This window comes from Pithys albifrons, chromosome 10, assembly GCF_047495875.1.
Source record: "Pithys albifrons albifrons isolate INPA30051 chromosome 10, PitAlb_v1, whole genome shotgun sequence".
NCBI classification, from domain to species: domain Eukaryota; kingdom Metazoa; phylum Chordata; class Aves; order Passeriformes; family Thamnophilidae; genus Pithys; species Pithys albifrons.
In genome coordinates, this window is record NC_092467.1 from 27435582 (window position 1) to 27456021 (window position 20440).

The 20440-nt window shown below is 43.3% G+C and overlaps 1 protein-coding gene across 1 annotated transcript in view; it reads left to right on the forward strand.

Moving 5' to 3' along the window:
• The first annotated feature begins 5379 nt into the window (after positions 1-5379).
• RNF11 (ring finger protein 11) overlaps positions 5380-20440 on the forward strand; it is a 30904-nt gene continuing 15843 nt past the window's right edge. The window contains exon 1 of the mRNA XM_071565044.1: positions 5380-6021. Within this exon, the coding sequence (XP_071421145.1) occupies positions 5899-6021 (123 nt within the window). The 5' untranslated portion in view covers positions 5380-5898. The remainder of the gene's footprint in view (positions 6022-20440) is intronic.

Here is a 20440-nt window from a genome sequence, read left to right on the forward strand (position 1 = left end):
AACAAGAGGTCTTTTAAGCTGTGCAACAGAATGTATATTCAACTTGGACTAAGGGTAAATTCTCCAGTTCTGTTTCAAAGACATACAAGTGGTTTGGGTACTACCTCACTGTTGCAGAGGGCCTTGTGAGGAATAAAAAGCCTCCAAGATAAATGTCAAATTCAGATAAAACAATATCATTTTCAACTTCATACCCCTCAGTAGCTGAGGTAATTTTGGCTTCTAGACCTGCTATTTCAAATATCTATCTTTTCCTCACACCTGAATATCCCTGAACCTGGAGGGACAGTACCTGATGACTAAGAAACTGGCCACTGGTGAACTCTGGATAGAGCTTGCTCCTTGCAGGCTCAGGAGGTACTTACACACAGCAAAAACTGAAGAGTGACCAACACTTCAATTAAAATTTAAAATTAAAGTGAAATTTAAAAGATTATTTAAAACATAGATTTCTGTGTATTGACTATCCCGTACTTGTTGAATACCCACCCAGTACTCGTGTCCCAAAGCTTGTCAGGAGGACACAAGTCACACTCTGGCTCAAACACAACAGTCATCCTGCAGAGCCTGGGACTTTTTAAATATTCTGCTGTTGGGAACTTCACCACCCATTCTACTCTCCCAATTGTCTACCTACTGCCATATTTTCTTACTGACATTTTGGAAGGGTGTAAGAAAGAGAGAGAATCAAAATACCACAGCAGTAAAGCATCTGTTGTAAATCACCTGGGAGAAACGAAACACTGTAAACCAGCCAGGAACCTTTTGGGGTTATCTCCATATAATCTACTGCAACTAAAACCATTCCTGGGACACGTGACCTAATCTGCCTTTCAAACTTTCAGTAAAGGAGATTCTCAGATAATCATTTTCAGTGCTAAACTACTTTTGCACTTTGGAACAATTTCCTAATGGTTACCTTAAATCTCGTACTCCAAGTCCATCACCTCTTGGCCTAGACCCACTGAACATAAATTAAAATTTATTCCTTCCCTTGGCAAAAAAAACATTTTACATTTTGGAAAATTATTACTGTTTTACCCAACACTTCCCTTTTTTTTTTAGACTAAACAACCCCAATTCTTTCAGTTTTTGCTCTTAGATCATGTTTTATAGGTCTCTGATCATTCTTGAAGTTGAGACTGTGGTAACACATGGTACACAGAGCAAAAGGAAAATGAACTCCTACACAAAATTCACCAGGAAGCTGGATGACAGAGGTTTGTTTGAAGAGGTTACTTTTTATGATGACTGTTTGCTTTGTTGTTTGAGAGTTTTTAGTGCCAAAATACATGTCCTTTTTCTTCTTTGTGACATACAGTGTAGGTGCCCCAGTGCACAAAATAGGTAGGCATTACACTCCTTGCTTAAAAAAAACCATTCTGGATTTGGGGAAAATAGTTATTAGGGAAGGCAAGTTATTTTTCCCAATAATGGAAAACTCATCCTTGCCAAGATGGTATCTTCAGGATAAATTAATATAAGTGATATTTGTGATACATGATAATTTAAGCAGAAGTTTAAGTAATTTTTAGAAACATGAGCAAAATCCTGCATCATAAAGTGCATTTCAGGGAAATATATTAGTTCCATAATTGCTTTCTAGTGCTGCATTCACTCTCCCTCAGAAAACAATACACAGCTGTAATACATATTGAGAAATGTCTATGGTTCAGCTAAAATCAACAAAACTAAAATAATCATGTGCATTTTACAGGATGCTGTGTTCTTTATAGCCAGATAGATTAATTCTGTCATTCCCATAATCAGATTCACATGTATAATAGAAGAATGTAATTTAATTCCATTCTTCAGAGCTATACAAAGTCTTTTTTTTCCCCCAGAAAAAGGTTTTAAAATTGTAATGTGTCCTATTGGCCAATATTACCCGAGCAAACAGCACTATCTCTGAACACTGGGTACCGTGGCATGGAAAGATCACTCAGAATTTAACTGGGCTTCTGTAGATGAATTGGGAAAACAATCTTATCCAGAAGAGAGATAAGACATAATAGGAGATGATAAGTGCCAGGAAAACAAGCTTGATGGAAGAAAAGGAAGTGAAAAAACTTTTCCATGTTGAGGACAAAAAAGGTCTTTCAAAAACTTGTGTTGAGCATGACACATTAAATATATCCAAAATGCAGTCCAACAATAACATGACCATGAAACATGTAAAATTATATCATCAAAAGGTCTTTTATCTATAAATTAGGCAATTTATCATGTTGATTTTAAAGAGAAACTATTAACAAGAAAGACTTTTTATGTCCTCAGTGGATTTTAGATTTTTAACTCAACAGGAAACCGATTTTTTTGTAAGAGAGTTCATCATCTCTGGCTAGCTCATATAAACATTAGGAATACACCATTATATAACTTGTCTCCCCTTATATCAAAAACCTGTAAAACAAAGCAAACTTTGTCTGCATACTTTAAAAACCTTTTCTCTTGAATTTCCATTTTGTTTAGAAAAATAGATTCACTTAGAAGATACTAGCTGCCAAAAAGTGGTTGGAACAGACCTGTGCATGACATTTGTCGTATCGAGATGTATCAGAACATGAATCCTGTACACTGGCAAATTTCAGACTATCCCCATTTCCATTCTGACACCAGATTACAGCCTACTGTTTAAGTGTTTACAGGTTAGAAAAATTTTGATTGACTTAGGCTGGCAATTCTGTATCCATATTAGTTTGACACAAATTTTTGTATTTGCTTTCATCTTTTCTTCCTCTATAGGATCATATTAAGGCTCTAGAACACCCAGTCTGATAACTACTTGTTCCCCAAACTAAGCAGAGGAAGTAAAACCCAGAGAGAACTAAAGTTAATCAGTTAAACTGCCCCATGGTTCTGCCAGAACAAAGAAACTGTGCTCATAAATCTCATCCTCTAGCAAAAAAAAAAGGAGACCATTACAGACTACTAGTGAGCCTCCAAACCTGTATGGAACAAGAATCTCTTGCAGCACAGACAGCTCATAAACTGAGGTCTGCTTTCGTTCAGTCCATACTCTGTCTGGTCCACAGCCACACAAACTATTCTGCACATGCAAGGATCTGAGTCTGTTTTCACAAAAGCAGATCCTTCTAAACAGCTTCTGTGTTTACCAATATTATCTACAGAGAGCAGGTACAGTGAAGTCTGCCAGGCCTGTTCAACTTCCTGCAACTAAGAAATGGTGAAAACATCTCATGTGTTCTCTGGACAAAAGACTTCCATCAGCTGGTTATGGAGCAATATGGACAACCAGCCTTGGAAAGCTCTTCAGCTGCTTTCTTGTCCCCAATCTGCAAAAAATGTGGTAGCAAAAGAAGTAGGCTCATATCCACATCATAGCACATGCAAGGATGTTAAAAAACATTTGTGCCCTTGTGCACACAAGAATTCTTCCATTTTCCATCTCATGGACTGTTGTACAACTTTTGAGCTTGTGGTGCAAAGCCATTTTTCACAACCTGCCTGACATAACAGAAATGAATGGCCTAGAAAACCAGTGGCTTCAACCATCACTATTTCAAAGAATCCATGACTGGTAGTAGCTCTTCTTAGTTCAGAGCTCTCACAGGTGCAGTCTATGGTGTTGCAAAGCCAAATGTGAACTGCTGCTTTCTCTTGGTCCCCGTGAGTCCACCATGAACAGCAGATCTCTTCTGGCACTTGACAAGTCCGCATTTTTTAAATGTGCCCAGATTTGGAGCAAGCACCCTGTTCCTACTTTTGGAGATCTGCCTCAGGGTAAACAAATGCAACATCTATACTGTGGGACCCAGAGCATACCCCAATTACGTCCTGCCTGTGTACCAGGATGAGGCCAGGCACCCATGTTTGCACTCTGGTTTCCAAAGAAAGGAAATCTCAGCCTGCCACCCAGCAGGGAGGGACCACATGGACCTCCTGACTGCACAGGAGCAGGACTGCAAGGCACAGCATGGCACATACCTGTGGTCTACACTGAGCTACACCAACAACACAGGCCTCCCAGAGAGAATGGGATGAGAGCTGAATAAAGAAATCATTCTAGTTGCCCATAGTCTCATTCCCAATGTTGCCACTGCACAACTGAAAACACCAGTAACAGCACTGGAGTTTCACCACCAGGTTCTCACAGCAGACAGCTCTGACATTGCCTTAACCTTGAAAACATGACTGGGTGAGGCTGAACCCTCTCCAACAATTGCTTGCCTAATTCTATTAAACCAAGCCAACAGACTCATAGCATAAACACCCAAATGAGCAAGTCACGTAAAACAGTCATTATTTATAATGCACCATTGCAAAGCCTCTCTATCTTGAGCAATACTCACAATTCCTGCACTGTTTTCAGTTTCAGTTTCCTAGAAAAGGCTGAAACTGTATTTGAACACCATAAATGGCAGCAATGACACATTTTACACTGGGGCTGTTTAGCTTATCCATTGATAAGCAGCAAAACACAACTCCCTAAACAGTAATAAAATGAAAGCTCCAACATAGAACTCCCATGGATAATCAGAAAAAAGTCTGTTCCCAGGCTGATGTCCACCAGCAAATGTTGGGGAGCCAAACACGTCTCTGCGAGCAAAAGGTTTGCAGATACCCTGACCCAGACAGAGCCCTGGTGCAAAGCAGGGCCGACCTGTATCAGCAGAGAATTGCTGATAAGAAGCAGCCACGCTGTACAGCTCTACAGACAGAACTTTCCAGCTATTCTCATCTGCACCAAATTTGCTTCCCTTTAAAAATACTTCGCTTTAAAAAATGGATATTAAAATATTTTCCACGGTGTGGATCTGAAAGTCAAAGAGGGATTTTGAGGAACCATCACAGACAACAAAGCTGGAAAGAACACACAGAGGACCATCCTGTAGGGCAGTCCCATTCCCCTCGTGTGGGTCAGTGCTAGCACACTGACACTGAGATAGGGGCATTCACTCTCCTGAAATGTGCATTTATCTGTACTCACCTATATTTATATCCATGTGTGAATACGTTTTTTAAAAAGAAAGAAATGTTTTGTATTAGAATCTGCTGATCATGTAAAAAGCCTTTAAAAGCCAGACAAGTGCTAGTTACTGGTTTTGCTCCACGCTGGGGTTCAGTGTCCTGTCCCTTCCCTGGCCCGCGCCCATTCGGGTCACTCCAGCGATCAGCTCAGGGACCCCCCTCCCTGCCCGGGGAAACACCCGCGGGGGAACCCTTGGGAAGGTCCCTGGGCCATGCACAGACAGACCATCCCCGCCAGGACCGGGGGTCCCCGCAGCCCCCACGGCGGAGCCCCCGCGGAGGAGCCTCCCTGTCCTGTTCCGCCCCGCCCCGTCGGGCCGGGCCCGAGCGCCGCTCGCTCCGCCATGCCCGGAACACAAACAAACACCGCGCTGGGAGGCGGAGCGAAGCGGCTCCCACCATTTTGGGGCCGAGGGAGCCCAGGGGGCTGCCCGGTCCATCCAGCCCGTCCCGTCCCGCCTCGTCCCGCCGGGGGCGGGCAGGGCTGTCCCCGCGGCGGGGCCGGGAGGGGGGCGCGGAGCGGAGTGGGGGCCCCGCGGCTGCTGCCCGGGCCCGGCGGGGAGGGGTGAGAGGAGGAGCCAGGGCGGCCCGTGCGACAAAGCCCAGTGCGCAGGGAGCTGGTGACCGGGAAGCAGAACCGCGCCGAGCTGTCGCGGGGCGGGCGGACCCTCCGGAGCCCGCTGCCCCACGGGGGGTGGGAGGCCCGTCCTGCCGCCCCCCCGGCGCGGGGGTCGGGGCGGCTGCGGAGCGGGAGGCGGCCGGGTTGCTGCTGCTGCTGCTAAGCCGCTTAGGGCCGGGGCTGGCATGAGCGTCCCCGGCGGGGCGGCTGCGGGCTGCGCGCTGCGGCGGCGAGGCTGAGGAGGGCGCGGGAGGAGGCGGAGGGGGCGCCGCGCGCCCCGCGGGAAGATGGGGAACTGCCTCAAGTCCCCCACCTCGGATGACATCTCGCTGCTCCACGAGTCCCAGTCGGACCGAGCCAGCTACGGGGACGGGGCTGAGCCGGATCAGGAGCCGCCGCCGCCATATCAGGTAGGGGCGGGCGCGGGCTGGGGCACGGAGCGGGGCCGCTCTCCCCCGGTGGGGCCCGGCCGGGCCGCAGCGGAGCCGCCGCCTCCCCTCCAGCGCTGGGCGGCCCGAGCCTCTCCCTTTCCGCCCGCACGTAGCGCAGGGGAAGCCGCTTTGTCTCGGCCGCGGTGGCCGCTCCGGGCGGGCGGGAGGCGCAGGGCAGGGGCCGCCGGCCGGGGCCGCGTCCTTTGTTGCCGCCGGCGGTGACATCACCGTCTGGCGCGGGGGCCGCTCTGAGACGGGACCGCGGGCTCTGCCCCGGCTCGGCCCGGCCCCGGCGCTGCCCGGCCCCGCGCCCGTATTTTTAGCTGCATCTGATCCCCAGTAAGTAACTCGCCCAGCGCTGGGGACCCTGTTTCTTTCCATCCTGTGGAGCACCGGCAGGGAAGTGTTTCCCATTGTTCGGGTTTTTGTGGTTTGGGTTTTTTTTTTTTGTCTCTGAGAGAATCTGTTAATTTACATCTTGATGACGAATCAGGGAGATAGAAGAAAAAGGCCAGGTGTGTGCTTTGATGGCTTTGCTGACAGCGGAGGGTAGCGCTGGTGAGGAGGGGGATGACGTTGGTGGGAAAACGCCTGGGAGCCTCTGGAAGGGATGGACATGGAGAGGGAACCTGAACTTGGGGCTGCACTTGTCTGTCCCTGCCATCTCCACCCACAGAAACGTGTATCGACCTAAACAAGCTGTCTACAGCACCGAAAAGCGAAAGGAAGAACCATCCAGGGGTATAACTGAACATTCTCTTCGAGTTCTGAAAGTATTTTCCTGTCTGGGATAACAGCACACATTCCAGAGAAATCTATAGAAACGACAGTCGAGTCACAAATCCTGGGGAGTGACTTGGGATCTGTACGTTTTCCAGGATGGGAGTCACTCTGTAGGTGCAGACCCTGATGTGTAATTAACAAAATTGCAGGAAGCATTTAGCTGGACAGACGTGTAATCTACAGATGCCTTAACAAGTTCAAGAATTACACCCTGATAGGAGCCCTGGAAGTGCTGAAGAGCAGCCCTTGCTGGTGCCCTGAAGCTGCACTGGTGTTTCTTAGCAGTGTGTGCCTATTTGTTTTGTACTGAATATTGGAATAAATTCCGTGATGTGGGGAATTTTTTTTCTGACTTCTGAACTACTTATGCTGAAGTCCAGTAAATACAAAGCGCTTGCTGGCAGATTTAAGCTTTTTTTAAAGGTTGTGTTCTAAATTAAGCCTGAATTGTCCATGAGGTTTAGGAATGCATTGTATTTTTTGCAAATCAGCAGAAAAGTTTGACTGTGCAATCTATTACATTTGTATGTGTGATCCTAGGAAGACTTGTGGAGTTGGTTTTTTTCCATTCTTCCCTTTGAAAATAACCTGTTAGCTCTTGTAAGAGTCACAAATCAAGTATATGCTTTATGCAGGCCTTGTTGTGTGGATGTCAGTGCAGGTAATGACTCTTTTCCATTGTCACAGAGGTTTTTAACATTTTTGCTCGATGAAGAACTTGTTCATAAGTGTGGATGGTTCACTGAGACTACAATAGACAGTAAAATAAATTGACATACAGGTGTCTATTATCAAGTAAGTGTATTCATAGCAAAACTTCCCTCTCTTGAACACGACCGTGTAGCATCAGGTGACGTGCCCACAGGCACTTGGCTGTCTCAGACATTGTTGGCTGTCCTGAGAGCTCCTCCACTCATCCTGGCAGTTCCCAAAGCTTTACCTTAAGGTAGCATTTTGTGTCTCACAGTCAGCGTCAAAACTACCCTTGCCACAGATCTTTGAACCACAATGGTTTGTGATTTCAAAAAAAAAAGGGCCTTACCTACAATGTTACGCAGCATTTCGGGAGTTTAGGGGAGTTATAATTTTAAATTTTTCAGTGTTTACAAGATGCACAAAACCTCCAAATAGGAACAATTCTCGATGCTCCATTATTGCTGTCGTGCTAGCAATAGGTCACTCATTTTTACTTTCAAGTGGCAGCTTAGATTCAGTGTTACAAATGGGAATTCTGGAGTTTTGTCTTTGTTTGTGATAATTCTTTCACAGTGTCTTAACCAGAATATCTGTATAATACATACACGTTAGGAATGAAAGCAAGGAAGAGGATAAAACAAATTTAAAAACAGGTGAACAGTTTTAAGCTAACTGCTGAAGTGTCAGCTGTAAAATTGACACAGTTTAGAAGAGCCTAAAATCTGGTATGTTTGCTTCTCTTTGAGTTTGCAGCAACGATGTGTCAACTTCCTGAGCAGCTCTTGCAGGGTGTGCAAACTAAAGGAGGCTTGTTGGGTGAAGATGCATGATTGTACATGACTTTTGTGTCTCTTGTAACTAACTTCTGTATTTGACATTTCAAATACTTTTTGGTGTTCTGAGAGGATTGTGCCATGGGCATCCATGTGGGAAACTTATTATGCCATAGTTTTTATTTAACTATTGATTTCTAATTGCAAAATGCGACCCCAATTATAATTTCAGTATAGCATGTCAGATTTCTTTTATCATTGAGTGCTGTTGAACTGGCTGTGTAAAATTTCTGCTTCCAAAAGTGATTGAAAATGGGCTTGACAGTATGGACACCTGAAATGATGGGGAATAACTTCCATCAGAGGCTCTGCAAATACCTGTCTTTTGGTTGCTGTGGCAGTTTGTGTTACAAGCTACAGCAGAAAGACCTCAGAGGCAAAGTATCCTTTTAAAGAGGTATCTCAGTTAATGAGAAAGTGGCCCATTAAAGCATCAGATATTTTCCAGTGCATTGAGCTTAAGGGCTAACATGGGAAATAGTTAAAACACAGCAAAAAAAGACTGTGTTTCTATGGCAGAGGGAAAAGGAAGTGATTTCAGGAGCAGACCAACATCTTCATAGACAGTTGCTAATTTTGAATGCCTCCATTTTAGAACTCAGAAATTACAACTGTTTTTCTAAGTGCTAAGAACATGCAGCTCCATTTTTAACCAGTGAATCTGTGATTAGGAAAGAGTTAGCTTTGGGTTTGTTTTTTCTCAAGTCCTCAAAATTGAGTATGCTTTCAAGTTTGTTTTCCTTTTTGGTGTGTGAGTTCTTCACCATCTGTTGGCAATATGCCTTCTGCTGTTTTTCCATGCAAGTTTACTGTTTTTTCCAGTTTCTCTTCTAGTAGTTTTCTCAAAGACTTGATTTTGCAGAACAGATGCGTCCTCTTTCTTAATCCTTGTCTCCTGTTTCTGTTCTTAAATAGTTCACTAATAGCAACAAGAAATAATGTTTCAGTTTATTCAATTTTGGAATTTTTACACAGTAAAGTAAATGCTTTACATCTTTTCTCTCTGAGTTTCTAAAAAGTTTTACTGTGGACAAAAATACACTGCAGTCTTCTAAAAAAGATGTATAGCACATGCTAAATTGATAGGTTGAAAACATGATAAATAAGCCAAAGTTCTTAGTGTTGATGCTGAACTCGTAAGAGCACATTTGATATGTTGATGTGGCAGATAGACTAATAAAATCTTTTACCCCCTTACCTAAAGAGATCCAGAGCACCCTCCATACTCGGTACTACCCTGTGTTTTACAGGCCCAGATAAAATATTTCAGTGGATCTAGTGGATTTGTTTTTTTATTTGGAGGGATTAATTTAAAACCTTTTGGCCTGGATACTCATTTGATTAGGCTGTAGACACAAAATGAGACGAGAGATCGCAAACATGAGCTTAACTCAGTGCTGTGCTCCCATAATCTTCCAAAAGCTGTTGGGGCCAGCAGGTTTGGAAAGCGCAGTTTAGAGATGTCTCATGGCTTCTCTGCAGCTGAGGTTGTTGCAATAACCTCCCTGGGCCTCCTCTGTTAACTGAGCGTCACCTGCACACGTTGTACACGTCTCCCCATTCACCTGTCTTGTTGTGCTTCATTCCAGCTGTCCCCAGTTCAGGGAGGTGGCACAGCAGCCTCAGTTTGAACAGTCAGAGAATTTTCTTGAAATAGTCCACTGCACTTCTGTGTGAAACTTGCTCTGTGCATGGATGTGTTGGGTGTCCTTTGCTCAACAGAGAAGCAACACAGCTTTTGTTATTTTCTCATCATGACTTAAGTATATGTTACATTGGTGTTCTGATGTTGTCTTTTCAAAGGCATGCTAATTAATATAATTAAAAATTGCAAGCCAGATTAATTCTGATGTAGCAGTTGCACCCATTTATAGAAACATCTGTGCAAAAGTTCTCTTGGGCCCCAGTTGAGATGATTTATCATCTGTGATTGTGTATATTGTACAAGAAGCAAGACTATGGTGGTGTAACAGGTTACAGTCTTAACCTGGAGTGTTTCTGTGAAGCTGGAACTTGGTATATGTGGGAACAGCATAAAAAGGGGGAAAGATGAGCTGGGAAAACATTGCACACAGGAAGATATCCATGGAAAAAGGAAACCCACTAGTCAGTTTGCTTTCATGTAAGGGAAAGGAGTGTATTTTAAAACTGTCTGTGCAGCTCTTGCCCTTTCTCCTCTTCTTGTCCTCCACATCTTGGTGATGTCATGTATGAATTACCAGTTGCATTTGTTGTGAACTGAAACACCACTCCAGTCTGCAATTCCTTAGTCTGGTGGAAACTTCAAAGGGCTTCAAACCAGAGTGTGTCTTTGCTGGTGTGCTGCTGTCTGGTGCCTTCTTGCAGCAGTGCCTGGTGGAGATCAGCTTCAGTGAGGAGAGAAAGTGGTGGAGGAGCTTAAGATGAGTTTCATGCATGGATAAGAAATGGTGGAGTAAGCCAGTGATGTTTTTTGTGTCCCTTCAAGGATATGATTGCTTAAGTGACCTTATATAACTCATTCTTGTAAATGTACAAGTGCTGTAGTAGTATTCTGGAATAATATTTCTACCTGTGGACGACCAAGCACTAAGTGATACAGTTACTCCTGATAAATAGTTATGGTACAATTTAGACACCTGCATTCAGAAGATCTGTAAGTGCTCTGTGTCTTATGCTGCAGCTCTGGTAAATTATGTGTAGGTGCAAAGCAATAATAATCCATTTTTTAAATGTCAGTTATAGGGTTATACTGTTCATTTTCCATATAGTAATGAAATATATGTATTATGAGATGTCATTGTAATAACATTGAGGATTATTTGGTTAGTGAACAGTATGCCAGGACTCCTCCTACTCCTTCAAGGGCTGAAGAACTCAGCAAGCTGTCTAGAGAACTGTATTACTGGTAGTCAGTGCTAGATGGAAAGTTTCTTGAGGGTGCTAAGTTTAAACTTCCTTTTTAGACAACAGAAACCCCCAAAACTGTGCACCTCTATTTCCTTCCTGTCTCAGTGCAGACTGGTTTCAGTGTAGCCTGCCAGGCTTGGTGGTTGGTGCTGTCTGCCATTTTGCAAGTGAAAAAAGCTGATGGGGCACAGAGAGAAGAGAGGAAGGAAGGCAACCTGAAAATAAAAGATACCAGAGGGTATCCCAGAGTTAGATAACTTTCATCTTGAAAATACCCATTCATAAGCTGTTTTAATGAATATTGGTTGAATATTGTAATTGTTTACCTGCTTAAAATAGAATTTAAACTACATTTGATTAAAAATACATGTTAGATGTGGCTAGATAAAATGGAAAGAGTATGCTGAAGTTTGAGTTCTCTGTGTTATCATATTTCTTGTAAAATTAGATCCAGTTTCTAGACTCACAGTTGAGTTGGCTGTCAGAAAATCTGTTCCTAACTAGTCTGGCCAGAAGGTTTTGCAAGAGGAGTTTTGAAAAGGAGAGAATACAATCACTTTGACAAAGCATTGCTTTCTGCTTTACATGGATTTCTCAAGAAGTGTCTTAAGTTGGATTAAGATGCTATACAGGTCTGTCTTCCCATGGTCCTGTTCATCACTTCAACAAAGGAAGGAAGCTCGACTTAACAAGCCCTTCTGCAGACCCTGGTAGTGATTGTAGTCAAACTGGTCGCAGTCAAGAAACTAAAAATAACACCACTTACTTGTGACAGACTTGCGTCTTCCAGTCTTTGTGCTCATCCTTGTTTTTGCCTCCCCATATAAGCACAAAGAGAAACGTATTTGTATTTTGAAGAAGTAATGGTCTGTGGAATAGACTGAAGCAAATCAGCCATGACTGTTCTGTGATCTAATGAAACAGTTCCCTAAGAGACCAAACAATTACAAAATGAGCAGGTTTTTAGGGTTGTCATGGCTGAGTTGGAATAAAACCTTTTCAGGGGAAAAAGCTGAAATGTCACCATTCTCTGACTCTAAAAGGCAAAGCAAGCTTCGATCTTGATTTAGACCACAAGAAAAAATTGCCCTGGCATTGTGAAGGTCTCAGAAGCAAAAACGTGTCTTGTTTCCTGAAGGTAGAATGTGTATTTGTAGAAGATGCTGTCTTGTTCTGCCAGCCCCTTGGGAGGCAGCCATAGCAGCGACCTGTCCCAGCAGAGCTACAGTTCTGTAACTTCTTGCTGAGTAAAACTGCACTTCAACAAAAAAAAAACGCCAGCTCCAAAACCAAACAAAAGAAAATCCACCAAAAAAACCCACTCTAGCAGCCCTAGCATAAGCCATAATGAGCCTTATTTAATGTCTTCTGCTCTGTTTGTAACCTTAGCAGATCACTTAACTGGTCTGTGCTTTAGTTTCTTCACTGTAAAATGAGAAGTAAAGGAGTAATAAAGTTTTATCTTTAGTGCAGGCATGCTTAGTAATTTGATTCATGTTTGTAAAGTGTTCCTTGGTAATTTGATTTTAATAAAATAATATTCCTCCATTATGAAATGAACCTCTGCAGAAATTTATGACAAACCTGCTGCTGTAGAGAGGGAGCTTTATCAGAAGATCTGTTTAAGGCAGTAGATAAGTCTCCTAAAATCTGTTTTGGAATCTGATAGTTCAGCGTTTATTTGGCATCCTGCGTTCCAGATGCTCGATTAGTAGGAATGAAGAGGCCGTGGAGATGATAATAAGAAATGTTGCCTAATCAGGATGATGAATCTTTGCTCTGCTGGGAGACTGTGCATTCTTTTGGGTAGGCCAACCCAAACATGCAGTACTGCCCTCCCCAAAATCTGGGACCACCATGCATTTAGGAAGCTGTTCTGTTTCCCGTATGTACCACTGGTACATTTCTGGGATCAGCTGTTGCTGGCTCTACATCTGGAGTCAGTTTCTGAACCATGGAAAATAAACTCATTTGATGTTTTGAAGAGATAAGGATCTGTGGAATGGACTAAAGCAAATCAGCCGTGACTTTCCTATGAACTAATGAAACAATTTCCAAGAGACCCGTTACAAAGACCGATTATTTTATTTACCAGCCCCTCCATAGGAATCTGCCAACTGCTCTGTTTCTCATCAGTGAAGAAGAAAGTCAGAATTCTGGTGGCATAAAAGCTGCTGGGGCATGATCCACACACGGTGACACGGACAAACAGCAGATGCGTGGAGCAACTGGAGGGGGAGATAAAAGAACCATCCTTTCAACCGCAGTTGCGTCAGCCAAATCACAACCAGCTGGTTTATTGCACTGGGCATTTCTGCTGATCCACCAGAATGCTCACACACTCTCCCTCCACACATACCCTCTGTCAAAGGCCGGGCTCAGTTCTGAGCCTTCTCATCCTGCCTCTGTTTTTAGCCACTGGTTTAGTTGAGGGATGATGTATACCTGAGGTGCCCGAGGGAGGACTGAAACTGCTGGAAGAAAGAGAGAAACTGTGACTCAGGAAATTCAGTTCCTCCCTTCGCCCCAGCATGCAGTGATGAATGTGCAGGCTACTATCCTTGCAATGCTCAAACCTGTTTCCCTCGATTGTATTTTTTGGACACTGGAGTGGCTTCTGTGTCCTCTCATCTGCTCTTTGCTCAGATGGAGCAGTTTGTATTTCTGGAGGCTTGGCTCAGGACCAGTCCTTGTGTGTAGTGCCCTGTGCTACAAGGCCAAATGCCCATGCAGGGGCATCCTTGTCCTCAGTCAAAGACAAGTGTCAGCTGGCTGACAATGCTGAGTTTTCCAGAGCTTGGGATTGTAGCTTGCCCATGTGCCAGTAGAGTTTGGACTGCTAACAGGGGCACCAGAGACATCAAGGAAACTCCTGGTTTATGACTAACAAAATTTAATAAAGCTGTGTGACTATCCAGTTGTGAGTAAAAAATCAGTCAGTGCTGGTTTGGACAAAAGCAAGGAATTGGCTATCCTAGAGCCATGATCAAAACCATTACATTTAACAGATGCTGCCAGCTTCTAACCTTTGTCGTGGCAAAACTGCTTTTAAAAAAAAGTCAGACTAGAATATACCCCAGAGATACATCTATAACTACTGTCCAAGAATATATAGCTCTGTAGAGACTGTAAGGTTTCCCTGTAGTCCTCACCACTATCACTCTGTGTGGCTCTCCAGATGATTTGTATACAAGAGCTCTAGCCAGGAGGAAATGGAGCAATGTTTGTCTGTATTTATTCCCATAAGATGCATCTTGGTAGTGAGGATACAAATCTCTTATGACTCAGTGTGCGAACATTGCAGAATAGGATGAGGTTGGGTGCTCTTGCCCTTTCTGTTTCAGAGCTGTGGGAGGCTTATCTAAGAGATCAAAGTGCATCAGATTCCATTATTTCAGTATCTATGGGACAGTATAATGCATGAATGCTCTGGGACGATGCCTGTGTCTGACTTTTATTCATCACTGTAATTAAACCCAGATACAGAGCTTGTTCTGTGCACTGAACATTAATCACAGTGTTTTATTAACACGGTTCTCAAAATCTTTAATTCAGACACTAAAATTTTGCAATATAGATTAAGACCAGTATTTATTTTGCCTGAATACATAAATTTTATTTAAAGTTCAGAAAGAGAAGTGATTGCTCTCAGGTTTTGAAGAAACAAGTGCAAACATTGCTTGATTACAGACATACCAAACTGCTAAACTGGTTTGGTCTGTACTGTTGCTTAACAGAAAGCAGTGAACTGCACTCAGTGGGAAAATACATAAAAGGTGCAGCAAACTAATGCTTCAAATTCAGATTAAGTTAGAACACTGAAACTAGTATTTTAACAGTTGTAGGTTTTATGTTCTGTAAGAGTACTTGCTTAATTGTCATTGCCATCCTGATGTTTTGGCATTTTTCTTGGTTAAGTGTTATGATTTGTATTTCAGTTGCATCCACACGTCTTCAGTTTAGCTTATGAAATATGACTATGTCATTGCTTTAGTGTTTGTTTCACTGAGTTCTGTAATGTTATAACTATATATTGGAGACCTTGAGGCAGTTGTGGGTTGTCCCGTGGAGAATGGTGTCCTTGAACGTGTATTACCCTTCTTGAAAGGGAACTTCAAGCAAAAATACTTACTTTAAATTAACTGTTAAATCTTTTCTAGGTTAGTGCTTTTTCGCCTCCTAGTTACTGGCTCTCTGAGGCTCTGTGAGCTGTTCTGACAGTGCTCACAAGAGCTATGAAATTCCATGTGTAGTCACTAAAATGAAATACAGGCCCACACCTCTCCTTGACAATTTTTAAGGATCTGCTGGTCAGAAACTAGTAAGGAGCACTGGGTGGTGTCACTCTAAGGTTTGCCCTGAGCTGAGAAAGCTTCTGCCCTGCTCTCCAAGGCACATCTCTTCAGCAAAGGGCCTCTGTGATGCTGCAGTGGCTGGACTGAGTTGGATAATGGCCTTTGGCCCAAACCTGAGTAAGATACTCTGCTGCTCTCCCACACTGTCCTTGACTGGAAGTGGTAATGTGGTGCTTAATCCATCACAGTGGATTCATACGATAACTCGGCTGGAGCTGTGCTGGGTTGTTTGTAATCCTTCCAGTCAGTCATCTGTAAGAATCACAAATGAGATACAAGGAGGGATTTTACATTATGCCTGAATTTAGACAAGCTCTCTGAAATTTCTAAGACCTGAAGTTGTATTTATTTTACAACTAAAATTTTACAGCTAAGCTACTGAAAGGAAACTTTCCAAAGAATGCCCATTCCTTCTGTAAATATAACGGGTTTCTCAGTTTACAGTAAACAGAGTCAGGTTTTCAGAGACAGCATTTAATGACTAGTTTTGTTTTTAAAAATCCTTTAGGAAAGAAAAAGTACCATCTACACAAAATTACATGCTCCAAGTAATCTTTTTCCTCCTCTAGAAATTGTATTCTTTTGTTCAGTGAGTAACCTGGTTTTTTTCTACCTCCCAGAAGAAGCAAGATGACCTAGATCCGGAGCTTCCTGGGAAAAAGTTCACTTCTCCCTATATATAGCTTCTCCTGAGTGTCTTTATCTAGCTGTCACCTACTCTGAGCTGATGAATTGAGGAGAAAAGGGATGTAGTTTTAGGCTGAGGTAGGAAGGGAGGGTGTTCTATCCTTCTTCTTTTTTGGGGGTCTTTATGCACTTCTTATGTGTCTTATGCTCATGCCACTAGCTGGATTCCAGGCTAGTGAAGGCCTGACTTCTCAGCTCCCACCTGTAACATACAGAACTCAATGTCTCAGTGTCTCCTCAGTGTGTTGCAGCTGAATAATAACCAGTTACCTCTGGGTTAATGAGTGAATTGGATCTTGCCTTTGTGCCAGCAGGAGTTTCTGCAGAATGTGATACCCTGGGGTCAATGTGTTCTTTGGTGTGATCAGATCATGCAGATGGAGATACGTCCAAGCAGCGCTGCTGGCACAGTGGTGTTTATGGGAAACGAAAAACTGGAAAAATGGTAGTGACAACTACGTAACAGATGCTACCAAACAGTGTGTTGGTGTTGAGGGATCAGGCAAATGTTTCCACCTCAGGGTAATGAGTCAAACAGTGAAGTGTACTGTAGGCTGAGGGAAATGACAGGACACAGGAGAATTTATCTGAGTCCATCAGCAACTTGAGCTTTTTGGGTGTCTGTGGCCTTTCTTGGGAGTGAAAGGTACTTTCCAGGTCCCTAAAGAAAGTGCCACTGCCTGGAACCACCACATACTCCTCTCCTGGGGGCCTTCACCACTGCAGGGATGGTGCCATTGGAAGCCATCAGTGCTCCTGTGGTGGACTGTGTACACCTCTGGCACTTGGGGAAAGCAGCATCTGCATTTGTTTGATCGTGCTCCTGCACCTCAGAATAGTGGCTTCAGCAGGCACTGCTCAGGAATGAACAGAGCCGAGGCCAAAGGAGACACTGGGGGCTGTGTCTCTTGAGCAGACCACTGCCTGAAACCAGGCAGAAATGTGGTGTGCCTCATGATCAGCACTCTGTGTCCATGTTTCTGGGGCAAGAAGGTCTGATCTAACCATCCCCTGCAGCCAAAAGGGATCGCTTTGCTTTTCCCACCTGTTTTCCACTTGCAGCCGTGTGTTTGTTCCCCAGTCACTTCATGGTGGCTTTGGTGCTTATCTCACCCCTTGGTGAGTCAGCTCATGCCATTCAAGTGTCTGAAATGGGTTCTTTTATTATTTTTCCTCCCATCACCTTAGTGAACCCAACTGACTTCCTGGCGGAGCTTGGATTTATTCTGCACTTTTTGCTGTCTATAGAGTGCATGTTACTTAGTGACATCTCTGGAAAGGTCTAGAGGTATGTGCTATTGCCACCAAGTTTTAGAGAAGTTTTGGCTTTTCCATGTTGAAATTAAGGCTACTTAACTGCATATCAGAGCATGCTCAGAATGAATATCAGATATTGGCTTGGGTGCATTTGGGAATAGTCTTATGCATGAAATTTCTAACTTTGTTGGAGTGGTTAATTTTGGTTGGAGGGACTTTGCTGCTTCAGGACAAATCTCTTTTGTAGACAAAACCTTAATTCTCTGTTTCTTAAATGTGGTCTTTCTGACTAAAAAAAAAAAAAGGTAACATAGAAAACTAAACATAATGAAGGAATATAGATCTGTCTACCACAACCCCCTTAAAGATGCTCACCATTTTCTTTTTTAAAGAAGCTTCATTAATGTTACCTAACAGTTCATTAATAGACTTGGTAAGTGCAGGAATGGGTGGAGACTTTGACAGCCTGTTCATATTGCACAGCAGACTGTTATGTCCCTTGGGACACAGCTGACCACAGTAACATCATTGATCTGCTTTGTGGGTGCCACTCTGCCTCTTTTCTCACACAAACCTCCCAGTTATGACTTCGTGGACGGTTTCCAAAGTCTGAACATAACTTGGCAAGCTTTGTCACTGCTGTTAGGAGTTTGATTACCTTTGTGCATATGCATGTGGGGACTGCCAGTGTCTGTGGCTTTTAGTACAACAACCTCCCTGTTGTCTAAAATGTTTCGAATTAAGAAATCTTGTAAGTATGCAAGAGCAGGAGCTAAGCTGGCTGCCTCAAACTGACTGTCCTGATTTATATGTTGTAACTCCTTATTCTAGTTTGGCATCTCTCAGAGGTGGCCACTAATTTCCCATTGGAGCCAACCTTACTTAAAGCAAATTGGGGGACAAAGCCTTGTTTCAGGAAATAAATTTGAGAAGAAAATCTTGCTACTTCCTCATACATCCACTTAGACTGCATCACCAACTCTTGTCCGTGCTGGGGTCATGCTGTGCTCTTACGTTCCTCAAACCCCCTTGCTCAGTACCTTTTTCTGTTCAGAGTTTTGAATTCAGAACCAGTAACGTTGAACACAAGCAGGAAATACCATCTTAACAGCGTTTTGGGAGCTCATGAACTATGTCTGGCGAGGCTTCATATTTGGCTTGAAGACCTACCAAAAAAGCTCCAAAGCCACAGGAGATGGGGCTGCCAGCACAGCAAGGGACAGACACCCTTCCTTGTTGGTCATATTCCATGTTGCCAGGGCTGTGGGGCACTGCAAGGCAGCAGAAATGGTTTTCTGAATGAGATTGCTTGGTGCCACTAAGGTTTCCGTGGGTTATTTCATTAAATACAGTGGCCTGATTTCAGTTTGACTACAAGTAACACATTTCAGCTGGACGAAATATAAGTATTTAAATTAGACCAGTAGCTACTGCCCTTTCTCCCTTAAATAGACTTAGGTAACACAGAAAACTGAAGTAACATAAGTACTATTTGAAATCATAATTGCAGAGTGGTCTCTGTGCTCCAGCACTAAGTGCCTGTGCAATAATCCCATGCACACTTGTTCACTGACAGCCCTACCTTTGCCTGCCATGGGCCACATCCTCACCAGTTGGTGCAGCTGCCTGGTGCTACTCAAGCAACACAAGGGGGTTTGTAAAGCTGGAGAGTTCAGAATGTGCTAGAACTTCAGCTAGCAAATGGTCAGCAGAATAACCTTTATAAAGGTCTTTTTTTTCAGCCCTGTCTTCATTCCTGTTTCTGCCTGTAGTTTGTACTACAGGAAACAGGGTTTGGCCAAGAACATTTGTGCTTCCACTGTAGGTGTTTTCCACTAGTGGGCTGTGAAAAACCCTGCTAAGATCATACCAGAATTGCTAATGGAAAAGGATTTTGTCCAAAAATTTCTGACATTTAAAGCTTTTGGTTTATTGGTGTCTTAAACTGCCAGGTGGACATGACAGTGTTTGCAGACATTTATAACAGCTTCAACAAAACAAGGCTCAGATTTAATGAGCATTATCTTCCATATTTTATTTAAATCAGCTTTGAGTTAAATATGACAAGCATTAATGCTAGTTGTTATACATATTAATTTGGATAACAACCGTATTGAGTGCAGTGTTGGAAATTGCATATTAATAAGTGTATGAATTGGACTGTTTTCTGGTGTCTGAACAAGGGGGTGTATGGATAGTTCTGCATATGCTCAGGGCACTTGTTTCCTGCAGATCATGTATGACTTTTGAAAGACACTGGTCAAGCTTTGCCCTGCTACCCCTGCAGGGAGGCTCAAGAAGCTCACTCAAAATTCTAGATCCTTTATGGCAAACTTACACCTGTTATTCCTGTACCAAACAGATCTTTAGTTGTTTCTCTGGTGTTTACTCTCCTGATTTATTTAAAGATCCTGTATCCCTGTCAGCCTTTGTTTTTCTGGGCTAACGCTTCTATTTTTATTGCGTTTATTAGTGGGTATGATGTTCTAACAACGTGGCTTTCCTGAAATACAAAAACCTGTCTCAGCTTTAGTCAGTGAAACCAAACAAAAGCAACAAAAAAGAGGAAATATTAAAATAGGGCATATTTTAAGTGATGGAGGGATCTTTGACTGACTGCTCAGTGTCTTGCATTGAATTTTGTCATGTGGACTGATAATAAAGTCATAGGCAGTGTTTACTCTGACTCTGCAGAACACGCAGCTCCAAGGGGCAAGCACCTTCTCATGTGCTGCTGGCTGTTCTCCTCTCTCACTGGGGTAAACCATTCCATGATATGCTGAAGACATCACCAGGAATGCTACATGGAATGACAGAAAAAATGTAGGACCAGGCTTGTAAGTTATTTCAAGGCTAATCTCTGTACAAAGCTTCAGCAGAGCAAAGAAGTTTTCTTTA